Source organism: Solea solea, chromosome 6 (assembly GCF_958295425.1).
Source record: "Solea solea chromosome 6, fSolSol10.1, whole genome shotgun sequence".
In the NCBI taxonomy this organism is placed as follows: domain Eukaryota; kingdom Metazoa; phylum Chordata; class Actinopteri; order Pleuronectiformes; family Soleidae; genus Solea; species Solea solea.
The window spans coordinates 21,752,347-21,768,450 of record NC_081139.1 but is presented as its reverse complement, the minus strand read 5'-3'; the positions used below and the strand labels follow the sequence as shown (position 1 = coordinate 21,768,450).

General features: G+C 41.0%; 1 protein-coding gene across 1 annotated transcript in view; it reads right to left on the bottom strand.

Moving 5' to 3' along the window:
- LOC131460660 (retinoic acid receptor gamma-like) overlaps positions 1–16,104 on the bottom strand; it is a 38,264-nt gene that overhangs the window by 21,622 nt on the left and 538 nt on the right. Inside the window, exon 2 of the mRNA XM_058631329.1 lies at positions 3,187–3,553. Coding sequence (XP_058487312.1) covers positions 3,187–3,355 — 169 coding nt within the window. The 5' untranslated portion in view covers positions 3,356–3,553. The remainder of the gene's footprint in view (positions 1–3,186; positions 3,554–16,104) is intronic.

Here is a 16,104-nt window from a genome sequence, read left to right as displayed (position 1 = left end):
GGAGCTTCAGCTGAAAAGGGGTTTGTTGTGTGTTCCTACAAATTCCCACTGCTATTAGGAAAATAAGAGAGAAATTACTGTATGACTGAATACACAGCAGGGAGCTTTTGATGTCGATATCCTCTAATTTCAAGTCCAGGGAAGCTTTGAGTTTCATCTCATTAGGGAACAAAGTCCAGTCTTCCGCTCACACTGATTAGGACCTGGTTTGAATTAATTAGCAAAGCCCATTTAAAGTTCTACTGTAATTTTGTATAATTTTGTTCACTTTGCTCTAATGAGAGATAAGTAATTTATTTTAGCTTTCCTTGTTGGTGACGAATGGCCTCATTAATTGCATGGTTCCTCCTTCATTAACAATAATCAGCAGCGGAACCCGCCGCTGGCAGGCAGCCACGGCTAACTATCCGTTTACATAAGGGCTGTCAGTTTATCTGAGGGAGTTTATAAAATCATGTTTTTGTAAATCCAGCCGACGCATACATGGGGGCAGACAACAACCAGACAAGAAGTAAAACGCTGTAAGTACATGTTAGGTTACATTTAGGTTGCTTACACAAGTAACTGATATTACGTGCTAGCATTTTACATCTTACATGAGTATAAGAACATGATGGTGATCATTTGTAACAGGGAGGTAAAACAGTTGTTTCCTATACAAGTGATAGTTTGGTAATAACAATAGAAAAACATGTGGAGATATTACACTGATATTACCCACATAATACTTTGGTAATAACATGGTATCACTCAAATATTATCTCCTTATTACAACACAGGCATTATTGTTACAAAGCGGAAATTGGCATCAGAATTCAGTCGAGCTGAAACAATTACTCAATTAATCGATTACTAAATGAGTCGTCAACTATTTTGATCATCGATGAATCGGTTTGAAGCTTTTTTCATGATTAAAACAAGATTTCTGATTGTTTCAGCTTCTTAAATGTGGATATTTACTTTGTTTCTTTGCTCCATATAAAACAAAGAAATCATTAAAAGTGAATAATTTTGAACATTGTCATTTCCAGGTTTGACAGACACTGATCAACATTATTTTGAACGTTTTCTGACATTTTATGGACCAAACGATTACTCGATTAATCGAGAAAATAATTATGAAAATAATCGTTAGTTGCAGCTCTAGAATTCAGTTTGTATTAACCATGATATTTTCTCCCTGATCATACCACCATGTTCTCACTGTACTGTGATGTAAAGTGTTACCAAAATCGTACATTTATATTGATATCTTGTGTTGCAGTGAAGACACTGATGTTATCGTCTTACATCTGATTCAGCTACTGTCCAAAATCACACAGTGTGGAAATATACGGTATGGAAACATGAAGAGTTGGAATCATTAGAATTCCTCATTTTGCATTATAGCCATAACACACAAACCAGACATATAGAGATAGCAGACAGCACCTGTGTGTGTGTGTGTGGGTTGTGTATCCGTTCCAGGTTTCAAACTGTCAACTTTCAACCACAACAGAACAGTTTCTATACCGGGGGAATCAAACCCACGCCCGCCTGGGGGTAAACCAGGAATCCTAACCACTAGACCATATAGGACCTGATACTTAAAGGTCTTCTTAAAAGCATCTCACACACAGTCAGTGTTAGTGACGTAAAGATTTAGCCTGCATGTAGCCTATTGTAAGCAGATGGATAATGGATAGATTGTTTTTTTTAATGTTAATTTGTATTCTCAACTGTTTCACCACTGCGCTGATTCAAAATCTTCCTCACAATCTGCTGTCAGCTGTTAAACAAAGTAAAATTGAAATGTCAACCCATAAGCAAATGTGTTACCTGGATGAAATTGAGTATAAATAGCCCACATCTTATTGTGTTTTACCATCAGTCATGAGTGACCACCCTTTTTTTTTTTCACCCAACCTCAAGTGGCCTCTCATATCTGCCTCTGTTTGTCTGTCTGTATGTAAATGTAAGAGCCCCAGAGGTAGCGTGAGATCAGTGGATAACAGCTGTGAACATGTCTGAGTGTGCAGCAGGTACTTCTGAAAGTGATGTGGACAGACTTCACCCACGAGCCTCAGTCTCAGCACAGGTCAGTATGTGATTGAAACAGATGCTGCAGTTAGTTTGGGACATGCATTTAAAATACTGTATGTATCAATGGTGGAAAACTGCACCTCAGGATATTAGTGTTCATTATATACAGTACATGCTATACCTGCAGTGTATATACTTGCTGGTTTATTTATTCTAAAACTAATAATTACAACTGGAAAAACAAGTTTATTTGAATTGGTTCTCCTTCTGTGCTCAGTACAAATACTGACTGAATACAGTGTGAACAAATATCAAAGTACAAAATAATTAGGATCAAATTCAACGTTTACAAACTTTACACATGAAGGCCATGTACAGTATATTGTATTTTTAAAAGCTGAAATATTGTGTGATGATATATAGGCTTATAATAGCAGAGGAGAAAGTGTCCTTCAGTCCTCAAATCAACTTTCCAAAGACACAATGTTCTCTGCCTTTGTGTAAACATTTCACCCTCTCATCAACTCCTAATCCTCCTACTGAAGGGCAGTAGCGCCCCCTGTGACTCAGAAGGGGGAACTTGGTCTTGCTCTGTCTCATGTTATTCAAGTTCAAGTGAAAACAGTTAAGAGAGATTTTTATTATTGGGAAAATGACTGTTTCTGTCTATCTGTTTGAATGTAATGATCCATGGAAATCCTGAAACAGGGCAATATTAGTGTCTCTTCTCTTTTCTTTTCTTCTCTTTTCTTCTCTTCTCTCAAACATGCCCTGAAGCCTTTTTCTAAAATTGTGAAGTCTCCACAGCTTTACATAAAACAGAGCTGGGCAGGACATGGACGTTCAGCACACTATCTTGTCATGTGCAGTGGTGTGGGATTAGGATTTTTTGCCTCCTGACTGAACCTTGGACTGGTTCCAACCCTCATGATGATACAAAACATTTTCGCCACATTCTGAATCTGAACTAAACTCATTGTTGAGTCTGAATATAAAGCCGTTCTGTCAGTCAGGAGTTGGTGTGTGTTGGTGTGAAAGAAACGCCTTCCTCGCACCAAATGGAAAAATGGCATTATAAACGCTCCTCTTTTTAGGCAACACAATCATTTTCACATCTGTGTGGCTGTTTGTGTGAAGGGATCATACGTGTATTTGGTTACTCACACAGTGCAGCCATCTCTTTGGGCAGGTCAGCCCCAAAACGGCCTAAAAGGTGGTTACTGGCCAGTAGGTCAAAGTGGGAGTGGCTCCTCATGGAGTTAAAGGTGAACGGGAACATGGCGCGGGGGAAGGTGGTCATGTGACGCACTTGATGCTCCCTGTTGGCTGCCATGGTAAAAAAAGTGCTGGTGATGGATGAGGTGACTTCTCTCTCTGATTGTCTTGCTGTTTTACTCGCTCTTCCTCTTCCTCTACCCTCTTCAGCCTCTCAGCTGCCGGCTTCTCCACCAGAGGGCTGCTGGTGAGAGAGAGAGGAAGAGCCGGAGAGAGACCAGGAGCCAAGTGACCAAGACCTGACCAGGTCCAGACTCTGTAGAAAAGGAGGGAAGAGAGAGAGGAGGGATTAGAGCTTGGAAACAAAGTCTGGGTAAAACTCAATGATTTAACAACTCCACTGAAGCCAAACCAATCACAACAATTCATTCAAAAAAAGAAAACTGAAAAAAGGAAAGAAAGAAAAGCTGAATTATCTGCAAAGCAAAGTCCAGACAAGAAACAAAATCAAAGGGAATAGGGAGAAAAAAAGTGTTGAACAAACAGAAACGCAGAAGGGGTGCAACACTTCTCCTCCTGCGTTTTGTCCTCCGTCCAAGTAGTTCAATGATTTCAGGCATTGCCATATGATTTCAATCAGCAGAACTGTATTATAAAGGGCCTCTCTGTTCCTGCTGCCAGCCTGAATCTAGCCAGTCTGCCAGAGAACAGCCAGCCACAACGTGGGTACAATTAACCCTTTACAACAACACACACATAACGTACTCTTTCCCACAGTCACACACAACCTGTTTGCAACGACGCCGACTTTTATTCACCTTTTTCCAGCCTCTCAGACTCACGTTCTAGATCAGTGGCCATGTGTGCGTTGAGTTACATGATGGCAGCTCTCCCCTCTTCTTTCTCTATGACTCTCATCCCCGTCAATGATTTCATAAGTGGGAGGAGCCTAACTATCTGTGGTGGCGCTGTGGTGCGCACAGCTCAGCCAAAGAATGTCTTGTTGTTTTGGGCCTGGGCTCCGGCATGGGAATCAAACCCCCGGAGTGGACAGACAGACTCGTGAATTTACGGCGGATCAACAGAAACACATGGTGAATTTCGTACAGTGAGTTTTGTGTTGTTGTTTTTTTGCAGATAAGTGTGGTATCTTGCTGCACAGAGAACTGCAGGTACACAAACAAAGGCAGGTACAGTGTGAAGGCTGCTGGGAACTGTTACAGAAGCTGCTCAATTACAGTGCTGCTGCTGCTGCTGCTGAGGATCATCCTGTACCTGATTTAAAGTAAACTGTTCCACATGTGGAGGTCGCAGGGCTGCCCTGACACACACACACACACACACACACTGAATACTTATTTAGCAAGTCTGCAGCACGATTTTTTTTGTGGTTTCATAAATTTTAAATATTGTTCAAAGCTTTTTTCACGGTACCCACAGTGTGCCTTCTGTGTGAGTGCGTTTGAAAGTATTCAGCAGCCCCATGTCTTTCCAGAAACAGATCCTATTTAGTCCAAAAACTAGTCGACAGTTTCCCTAGTCTATTCCTCCATTAGAAGGCAGCTCCAGCCATTCATCCCCTTTGAATTAAGTAAATACTGAAAATACTGGCAGATCTATCCAGACCTGTCTGGTTGTTATCAAAAGCTTAAATAAATAAAAGGGTCTAACCACATTAGTCTGCTCCAGAGAAAATGTCCTTTTTCATTAGCTTTGTTTTTTAATTTTCATTAGCTAACCCAAATGTCAGAAGATAATTGTGAAATATTTATTCAGTACGACTATAAATCCACTGTTGGTGTGGTTCAACTTTTTTTATCTTTTCCCTCGTGCATAAGTAATAACTTTTGCCTTATGAATACAATTTCTATTTACATATATTTAAAACGCTTTACTCACTCAGTTGCCAGGTCATTATTTCTTCCTTATGTGAAAAGCAATGTAGTCTATTAGTCATACTTAAAGCGTGTCTGGTGTGTGAGAATTACCGACATTTAGTGGTGAGACAGCAGACTGTGGAATTCTCATAACACAAAGGACGTGCAATTTGCACACTTTGGCTGCTCTTTATCTGTTCGGGCTGCTGCACAAACACGACGGCGCAACATGGCAGACGACGTAAAGCAAGGCCCTTGACTAAAGTATAAAGGAAATGCTTAATCTCAGACGTCACAAACAAGAACATTTTCATGTTAAAGCAATTATACACGTACACAACCATTCTTATGGGTAGTATATTCAATGTTATGCCAATAAAGCCTCCTCAATGTTACACACTAAACATCTACATGACAGTGACGCACAATTATAGAGTTCATTCAGTTCCATTTAGTTAAGTGGAAAAAAGGTGGAAACATTCACCATCAGGTATTTGTGGTTGTCTTATTTATGTATTATAGACCTTATTTTAGGCAGGAAGTAGACGTCCAGCATTATATCTGTTTTGGTTTTGGCATTTCTGGTCAGAAGCTCCTTAGTTTTACGCAGCAGGATCGACAAAAGCTTTTAATGACAACACGGCTTCTATTGCATGTTCAGTCATGGGTTGCTAATGGTACTGTTTTGATCATTGGCCACAAACAAGACAGGAATGGGGATGGCGTACAAACTTTTTCCTCCCCCTGTTTTTGAAAATAAACCTACAGACGACCATCCGGTGCTGGAGAGTTGGCTGCGTTATGAAAGGACGGCAAACCTTCTGAGGCAGCCTCAGGTAAAAACACAACTAATTATGATTTAAGTGTTATTTGTGCTCTGAGTTGTCTACTTATTATTATTTCACCATGAAATAATCAAAAATACCCTCGTACATTATATGAGGCCACTCCCTGATGTTTTTCCGTGTCATTGTTAAGAAAGCAAACACGCTCAATTCACAGATTCGTTACAGAAACGAATCCCGGAGGTGCCGCACAAAAACAGGAAGTCAGACCCCGAGTGACTTTCTGCACGCAAACAAAAAAAGCTCTATAGCAGATATTTTTTTCCCACACATGCACACATACAATGCATATTACACATTCACACACAAAGCCACATCAGGACAAAAGTGTTGTTTTTAAAGGCCACATTTCTCATATTGACATATTTTGTGTAATTGCTTGGCTTTGCTGGTCTTCCTTCACAGTCAGGGAGAGTCCCGGCAACCATTCCTTACAAAGAACTCTTGTGTTTGACGATCGAAAAAACGTCAAACAAAAAAAAACCATCACACTTTTTTTTACCACATGCACTGGTATGGAATGGTCCCAGTTAAAACAACCATATGCAAACACACGCTGCCCTCAAATTAGAGCACAGGTACATACAAGCCGAGACATGAAGGCTGCAGGAGTGAACATACACAGATGTTCTGTGACTTTCATCATGTTTGCGGGCAGAGCAATCAGCAGCAAACGCGCGGTGTTCGTCACACACGCTGAAGCACCATTGAAAGCTGAAATTGACCTTGAAGAATGAAGGAGTAAATACAGGACAGAGGATCCTTCCCCAGATGCAGCGCTTGACTCAAACCAATCAAACTCAAAGACCAAAATCACCAGTATGAATGCCAGATGACGGGGAAAAAAAGTGAAAAAAACACAAAAGTGTTGAGCACTGAGAAAAGTACATGGAAAAAGATGTAAGGGAGACAGAGGAAAAGAAAGAAGGGGAAGAACGTCGGGAGTTTTGAGCATCTGGCGGGCCATGTGTAAGACGTGAACAGACCTATTAATTAGAGCCATACTGGAGAGAGTGGATTAATAAGAGAAAGACGGGACTGTGGCGACGCAGCGTGGGAGGAGGCACGGAAGACAGGCAGAGTGGCTGCAGAAAACATACATAAAAATAAAGAAGCGGCTTCAATTCCACTGATAATAAACTATGAAATAATGTGCGCTCCAAACCAAGGAATGGTTTCTTTCTCTCTAATGAGTAACACCCCTCCACCCAGTCGCTCTCCCTCTAGGGGGAATACACCTTGGGTAGGGCAACAAAAGCAGTGCTGTGTCTCTGGGCCTCCAGGCCTCAATGCTGCTTTTATGAGACCTGGCTGGGTGAGGTCAGACTGGGTCACCTGGTCCTGGTCCTGCTGACACACAAACACACAAACACACACACACACGCAACCAATGCTCCCTTTTTTTTTTTTTTCCAGAGTAGGGGATTAAAAACAGCTTTGGTGTAAAAACGATGGGGGTTTCCATGTCTCTGTCTTTTCCAACAAGCCACGGCACACTGTCAACTGTTCTTGTTTTCTCACAACTCATGGTAAACGGCATTTTTTTCGCAACACTCCTTCTCCTCCGTGCGTCGTGGCAGCAACTGTAAATGTTGTTTATTTGGAAATGACAAAAAAAATAATATATATATATATATATATATATTTTTTTTGCTTATTAGCTGCATCATCTGGATCTAGTTAGACTGGGTGTAAATGTGAACTTTATGGTTTTTCCAACCCAAATCAGCTTGAGGTTACAGTTATGAAACTACACACACACACAAACAGAGGGACGATTGTTGCTGAAAACCCTCGGCAATAAAGTGGCTCATTTCTGAAAGTCATTTTCATAAGAATACGACCCGAGTCTAGACTGGTGCTTTAGGAGTCGGTCCACCTCATCAAATGACTAACATGCATCCTGCATTTGGCACATTTTACTTGTGACACCAAACAGCACACTTCATAAAAGGCATGTGACAATATGAATATGTTCATATTACAGTTATTATAATATAAAATAACTTTTGCTGCATTGTGGACGAAACACACATTTGTGAGTGACCATTTTAGAGGGAGAAACAAGAATATGGACTCATGATGCAGCCTCCTACTTTAAAATAAAGCACTTTATAGCAACTTTCAGTCCAAAGATCGTCAGGAGAATCACAACCTCACACTTCAACAAATACAGGCATCACTCCAATGTAGTCTTTTACCTCTTGTAACCAACTTAGTTTTGAATAAGACATGAATGCTCATGCATTTACCACTCGCCATGACCAGGCATGTCAAAAACAAAACACTCCAACTGCGTGGCAGACATTTGCAGCCCTCACTCCTCATGTCCCTGTTAAAGACAGTGGTGCTGGTGGTTGTGGACATCTCTCTCTCTCTTTTACAGCATGTTTGCCTGTGTTTAGCAGAGCGTTTGCGTCATATTGAGCTACTTTTTTCCTTTTCCAGACTCTGATCGAGTGAGCTTGGCAGGGTTTGGGACCAATCCGGACCAGCGTAACGGTGCCAAAGTGAGCTCATGTGAGAGCAAAACAAGAAAACACTTTGAAGAATCCACCACTCCCTCGCCTGGACCCTCCGGGGATTCTCGCGCCGCTCTGAACGTGTCTCACACAGACGACAAATCTGCAGACGTTTGCCTAAGTTCACGTCTGAAAACGGATTTATGTTGACGAGCGTCACAGAAATTGTTCTGAGCGTTTTTTTAACGATGCTGTGCTGGTGAAATCATACGTCCTCCCTTCACTGCTTCATCCATGCACAGCCCTGTGAGACCACAGGTGGATTTATCTTCCATCAATACATTTGTGAAATTAGCCAGTGTTAAACACAAACATAAAAACCTTTAATAAAAATCGTTTTTCAGTGCATGAAAAGAAAAACAACCTCCTCTTTTTCCTGCGTTGGCTCCATAAATGAATCTGTGTATTACCAGCGGTCATTGGCCATAAGTGGGACAGAAACATCCTGCCTCCTCACACCTGGTACTAAAATGTATCTTGTATCCAGATTGTATCTGGATATAGTTTCAGCCTGATTACATTTTCACGTTTTATTGATGTGTTCTTTTTCCAGCGAGCTTAGTCAAGTCCAGCTGAGATCCATTCTGTCCAGCTCACGTCACATCCTCCCCTCATTTACTTGAGCCCAAAAACAATAACCAAACAAAAAAAAAAGAGGGAGGAAAAAAAACAAGAGAATAGAAGAAGACGGTAGCCATTTATAGAGAGGAGAGAGTGTGTGCTTGCTTTTTTTCGAAAGTGGGAGAAGATTGACACTTTGCTACTTTTCATGTGGCCGAACATGATCCCATTCAATCTGATCACCCAAATAACATTTAAATGCCTGTGGGCGTAAACAGGAAAACTAAGTCTCAGCTGCTTAAACCACCGCTCTGCTCCTGTTACTAACTCCATCAACATGAGGGGAAACAATGACATAACTTTAGTTTCTTTGTTTGAAGGTCAAGCGTGTAACATGAAGGAGGGTTTATTGGCAGAAATTGAAAATACTACGTACTATATATGAATGTTTATATAACCGCTATATAATAAAAACTGTTTGGCCTTCGCCGCCTTAGAGTAAGTGTTTTATCTGTACACGAGGCAAAGTTGCCCTAGCTTTACAGAGGCCGTTATCTTGTGCCACCATGTTTCTACAGAAGCCTGAAAGGACAAACCAGCCAAAGAGTGTATTTTGTGTTTGGAAGAGAAAAGGTTACTATGCAAACTAAGAAGAGTGACATCCTTTCTGGTATGTGAAGGTCACTGTATGCAATACAATTTGCAATCTCACCATTAGATGTCACTACTTTTGATACACTGGACCTTTAAGTAATGGCCCTTTTCCACCTGTGGTCCCAGTTTGCCTCACCTCGGCACGGCACGGTTTAGGTTGGTTTTCCACTACAAATAAAAGTACCTAAACGTGGGCGGAGTCATCACTGCACGGCTGCATGAAACTGCCGTGACTTTGTTTTACAGGCGACACACACACACACACACACACACACACACCGAGTGACTAGTGACTTGTAAAGCAGTTGTTTTCAGTGTAACTGAATCATTAGAATCAGGAAATTAAAACTATTTGTTCAGTACTTCATCCATGACCGGAGCACAGACTCCGTCTGACACAGTCACAGTCAGTGTGCAGACAAAGTGCTGTCACTAAATACATCAGACTCCCTGGTAATTGATGGAGATGAACCAACGTTTTTTGGGATTGTTAAGTCACGCCATAAGACTCTGCAGCACATAGAGAGTAAATAATGACCTAGTGAATAAAGATTTTAAAATGTATGGCATTACATTTCTTATAAGATTTTGAGAAGTTTGGGCAAACTCTTCAGTCACTCTTTGCAACTTCTTGAGGTTTTTTTTTTAAGTTTCAACTTGTCCAACGGGCAAAAAGAAGTATTTGATGCATGAGTGGACACACGTCTGCTGAGCTCCATAAAAACTAATCAGACACAGCTCCGTCCTGTGCCCTGTTAAATAGGATTCACAACAGCAACAGGAAAAACAGCTGTACTGCCTGTGGACTCCTGCGTGGCGTCATCAGCTCTGTGCATGGCGCTTTGCAATTAAAGAAAGAAAGAGAACAAGTTTTTTCTTTCCCTCTTTGTGCGGATGATTTGGAACAGGCCTCACTGCAGGTGAAGGCATGAAGCCGAGACCTTTGCTCGCCACTTAGTTCTCATATAATGCTGATGTGAGTCTCCCTCAAAGTTTGAAACATTCCTCAAATGTTTTTTCTGTTGCTTTATAGGTGCATCACAGTGTTCACCCTTTCTGGAAACGTACCAGGCTGCTTCATAGTTTCCACTCTCACTCGCATGAATCATCCATTGTAAGCAACAGTTGATTGGCTGATTGATTTCCTTTAGCGGTGAACACTATTTATATGGAAAAACTTACTCGAGGTTTTGGAGGATTCTCTCGTTTTTTTTTCATTTTAGGAATTTTCTGGAAAACATTTTCAATAGAGACGCACGCTGAACTATGGAAAAGATGAACATTTTAAAAGGCACACATTAAAGTTTTCCATTAACTGTGCGACAGAATGAGCCAGGGGTGGAGTCTGCGGGACACAGAGCTCAGTGATGCTCGGCCAAACTCCACTTACTACGAGCTGAAACCATGAGGGTATGAATGCTCCGCTCCACATCACATAATACTGTCCTTTCTTTTATTCCGACATGTGGTCGAATAGCAGTGTTAGCATATCAGATGGATGACATGACGATGGTGTGAGTTTTTTTTTCCTTTTTCTTTTTCTGTCCTTAAAAAATGTTTTCACCCCAGTTAGAGTGTGAACACTGCAAGACTCAAACAAAGGCTGTTTATCTGATGATAAACACACTTTGATCGTTTGGACTGAGGACAGGCCTCATGAACCAAAACGTCTGCTCATTCAATCTGTCCGTTAAGAAAAATGTCCTTTTTTTCTCATCCAAACTATTCAGTCATGTTTCTGTTTCTGGGGGAGAAAGAAAAAAAACTTAAAACTCGTAAAAAGTGCAACATGCTTTCTCTCACTATGTTATTTTCTTAACACGCATGTTCACAAAAGGACATGTGTGTTAAGAAAATATTTGCAGTTTTTCTCTTATAATAATCAATATTTTTGGTGATGAACCTCTTTTGACTTCGAGAACAAAAGGAGCGGTGTGGTTTTCCGCAGCTTGAAAGCGTATCTACGGTGCTATTAGTGTGGAATAGTGGGTACCAAAGCCAAAAGGACAAACTTAAATACTGTCTGCATTTGAAACCATATAATCTCATATGTATGATGCCTATGGAGCCACAGAGTGGACTAAAAGGCAGTCTGTGTAAAAAGTAAAGGATAAAAAGTTCCCCAGAAACAGCCAAACGCAGGGAAAATCATGACTTCAGCAGGGAACTGTCCCCACTGCATTTGCTGTAAACCATAAAACCACAATCAAATCTGCCTTTTTCTGAGAATGTAGCCAGGGATGAGCTGTGCTGAGCACACCAAGTAAAAGGAACACACTTATACTGACATACAGAAACCATTACAGTGGAGAAAAACACAGACACCATCCACCCACAAACAACATAATTAGATTTTCCAACAAATGACCATACTGTATTTCACGTCACACGGTCACACACATATATATATAAAAAAAAAACGTCTGTAAAGGAATAAAAATATAGCTGGGCCATAAAGCACCGGGGTCTGACAGATGTCTTCTAACCACAGAATGTTTCTGGCTGCGGTAAACACATCTTTTCAATTTATGCACACAATTATGTTGCTGGTTTTTTCAAGAACGTACACACGGATATAAATATCGTGCCCAGAAACAACACTTGATATCTATTTTCCAAGCGTTACTACTCGTGAGTATATGTCAGAAAGATTTCCAGACATTCATGTGCTTAGAAAAGGGGAAAAAAAAATTGGATTGTGAAGTTTGACGAGGATAAAGTTAAGAATCTCTGCTATCTCCACCAAAAAACAAACGTTCAACATTTTTGGGAAATAAACATATTTGCTCTCTTGCGGCTAGATGAGAAGATTGATACCACACTCATGTCGAACTCTGTCCAAAAGTCCAGAAAGTCACTGCCAGACAAGAAATAGCTCAGCACATGTCTCTGTGTTAAATAAAAAACTGTAGCATGTAAATAAATGAGCTATTTCCCCTGTTTCCAGTTGTTGTACGAGGCTCAGCACTAACACGACCGCCTTATTTACCCTTCGCAGTCAAATCTGAATATTGACGACTACATCTTCCTTAAGTCCTTAATCTTAACTTCAACCCACAGTTTATCCCATAAAATGGAATTAGAGTACATCTACACACCTAGAAATGCTTATGGACCAAATCACTGTTCTCAGAAAAGAACATTACAAGAGGAACCATGTGTTCCACGAAAACGGCAGCAGAAAACATGGCAGATCAAAACTCAGAAAGTAACTCAGAATGTATTCTCTCAGATACTTCCAAATAATAATAATAAACTTTATTTGTAAAGCAAGGATTGCAGGTCAAAGTGCTTCACAATAAAAGGAGAATTCCTTTTTAGAAGGAAAAGTGATGCAAATACAACAAAGAGCACAACACAGGGTGGAATGAAGAGGAAAGGTCTGAAGTCTTTTAACTTTGAAACAAAACAAATGATGCAAGTAAAACAGTAAAATACAACACAGGGTGGAATAAAATAGGAAAAGGCTCAAGTCGAGAGCTTAACTTCAAAATAAACTAAAAATGCTAATAAAACACAACACAGGGCGGAATAAAAAGGAGCGAGTTGAAGGCGGGAGTAAAAAGACAAGTTTTAAGTCTTCTTTTAAAAATATCTAGTGAGCTGGCTTCCCTCATATCTAAAGGTAGTGTGCTCCAAAGTAACAAAGGCGGCATTCCCATCCAAATAAGTTTTTTAAATGATGATATATTATGTTTACGTGATAAGATACTGTGTTCATGCTTTGTCATGTTAAGTGTTTTCAGTGACATAAATAAACTCCACAGAACAGAGAATGTCATACTATTGTACAAAAACAAAAACACATTTGCTGTTTCTTTAAATCATTGTGACTTGTTATGTGTTAGCTATGCTAATGCAGATGATGTTGATGGCTGTAATGTTTCATAAAAAGCACAATGTAGTCATTATGTGGAGTCAAGCCTGTGGGCTGCTGAGGGTCTGCAGGTTGGGGGCCAGGGTCAGCAGCCTCTGTCGCTCCAGGCTCAGCAGCCTGGCAGAGGGTCAGGCCTAATTGAGGCATTTGGTAAGCAGCTTTTCATTTAGTATTTAAGTGAAAAGTGAGTGTAACGACTCCCTGAACCCGCCAGCCCACCAGCCCACAACCACCTATGTCTTATGCACACACATGCTTCATCTGTTCTTGTCTCCACAAAGAGGATTAGAAGTGTGTTTAAAGGACATGTAGCCTGAACATATTTAGCAGTGAGTTTTGAAAAAAAAAAAAAAGTGCAGTGAAAGCAACACTGAATGTTACAAGTCACTTTCAAATCTAGGAAGGCCAGACCACAGCCGGCGCATGGCCCTCACCAAAAACATCCTTAAATAACTACGGAGACAATATGCAATTCTGCAGAACAAGAAAACATTTGTGTTTTCTCCGCTCTCAAAATCAAGCAGCGCAGCGCGTCTCTCTGGTCTGGAACTTCCAAGTTTCCATTTATATGTAGCGAGCAAGAGAACAACCCCCCGAAACAAAAATCAAACTCAGCTGACAAGCGTCAGAAAAGCAGGTGGAGTCTTTTTCTTTTTATTAGTATTATTATTATTGTTATTTGCAGAGGGGAATAAATGAAAAAAGAGGTCCAGAGGACCAGAGGGAGAGAGACATCCTCCTCAGCCTCAGGGGCTGTCATTCCTTCAAAGTGTTGAGAACAAAGATGAGACAGCTGAGTAGTAAAAGTACTTTTAACCAAACACACCCAACCACACGCACAAGCAAACAAACAAATGTTTCTGTATGATGAAAGTCTGACTTAACAAAGAGCAGATGTGTCCGCCCTTTGGAGAGGAGTTCACTCCGGAGCCAAAACTATGGAGACGTCCACCGACAAAGAAAATCCCAATGTGATAAATACCACTCAATCAGAAGGTGGTTATATATAGCGAGTCAACCTCTGTCCTCCACAGCGAGATCTCCAATATAGTATCGAGCATTGTTTACACCCAGCTGTTTATGCTTAGCTTGGAGACACATCTACCTATTCCTGCTGACGTGCCGAGGAACGCTCGGCTGGATATTAAGGAAACTGAATCTGAAATAGATTTGTCGAGTGTTTGTTAGAGAAGCACGCGGCGGGGGCTTTATATTGCAGCACGTTGCACAGGGAGGCCCCGGTGCGACGGCTCAGCAGTGTGGTGTTAGCGGACAAAATGCAGACAGCTCAGATCAGCTGGGGAGGAGGAGATGAATAGCATCTTAATCACAACCATCAATCAAGCAGCGGCACTTTGGGATTTATATAGAAGATGTCGCACAAACGACGCTATTAGGATTGATTCACACGTGGTATAAAGAGAGCTTGTGTTTCAATACGAGGGGGTCAGTAAGTTCACACTCACACACACACACGCACACGTTTCCCTAACCTCAACCTAACCTTCAAACCGGCCCTCAACTTAAAATCTAATCATTTGCTCTACATTTTAGCCAAAATATTAAGTTTTCTTGCATTAGAATGTGCTGTGGAGTCATTAAAGGACCAGTGTGTAGAAAACGTAGAACACAATCACTTAATTTAAACACTGAATTTGAAACGGTCTCGCACAGAGTACGTCAAATCTCAGTCACAATATCTATGCGGAAAATTGCAATTTTGTTATTTTCCACAAATCAAGCCCTAATTTGCATTGTGGGAAGGGCGGAACGATTCTGAATAAATATCAAATTGGGGTAATTTTGACAGGAATTGCGATATCAGAGGTCATTTTTACATCTTTATTCTCATTTTCATTCGAAAAACACGTCACATGAAATGATGACTGTGTGATGTTTGAGCAGCTCTGTGAGAAACAAAGACGTTCTCTTCAGTCTGTAGAGACAACAATTCAAAGGCACAAGTAGCCCCATATTATGGCCAGTGTTCAGGTCCCCACAATGCAGGTAAAACACCTGAACCCCCACCTTCACACACACAATGTAAAGCAGCAGCAGGACACACACACACACAGCAGATTTGTCCTGTGACATCCGGAGTTGTCTATTTCAAAGTTTCCATCCCGCTTATGTAATTGTGTGGATGGAAACCTGTTTACATAAGGTTCAGGCAGACGAGTGACTGAGTGTGCACATACTCAGGTTTACCAGACCTACTCAGCCATTGATGTGATGTTGATGGAGCGATCCATCACGTTTGCACCCAGTCGGCCGGCTCAGGTCCTGCAGGTCAGAGCAGCGACTTTGTCTGACTGATGGAAAAAGGCCTGACTCTGTCACTGAGTTGTATCACGACTTCTCTTCTCTTGTTTATGTTTTTTTTTTTTTGTCATATGGGAGGAAAACTCTATCGTCCATTTTTATCTGGTTTCCTTTTCGTCTCTGGGTTCCAATTACATTCAGGATCTTTCAGCTATTGCAAGTCGGGGACAAATGCAGACATGGAGGCACATGAATGGACAGGCAAAGAC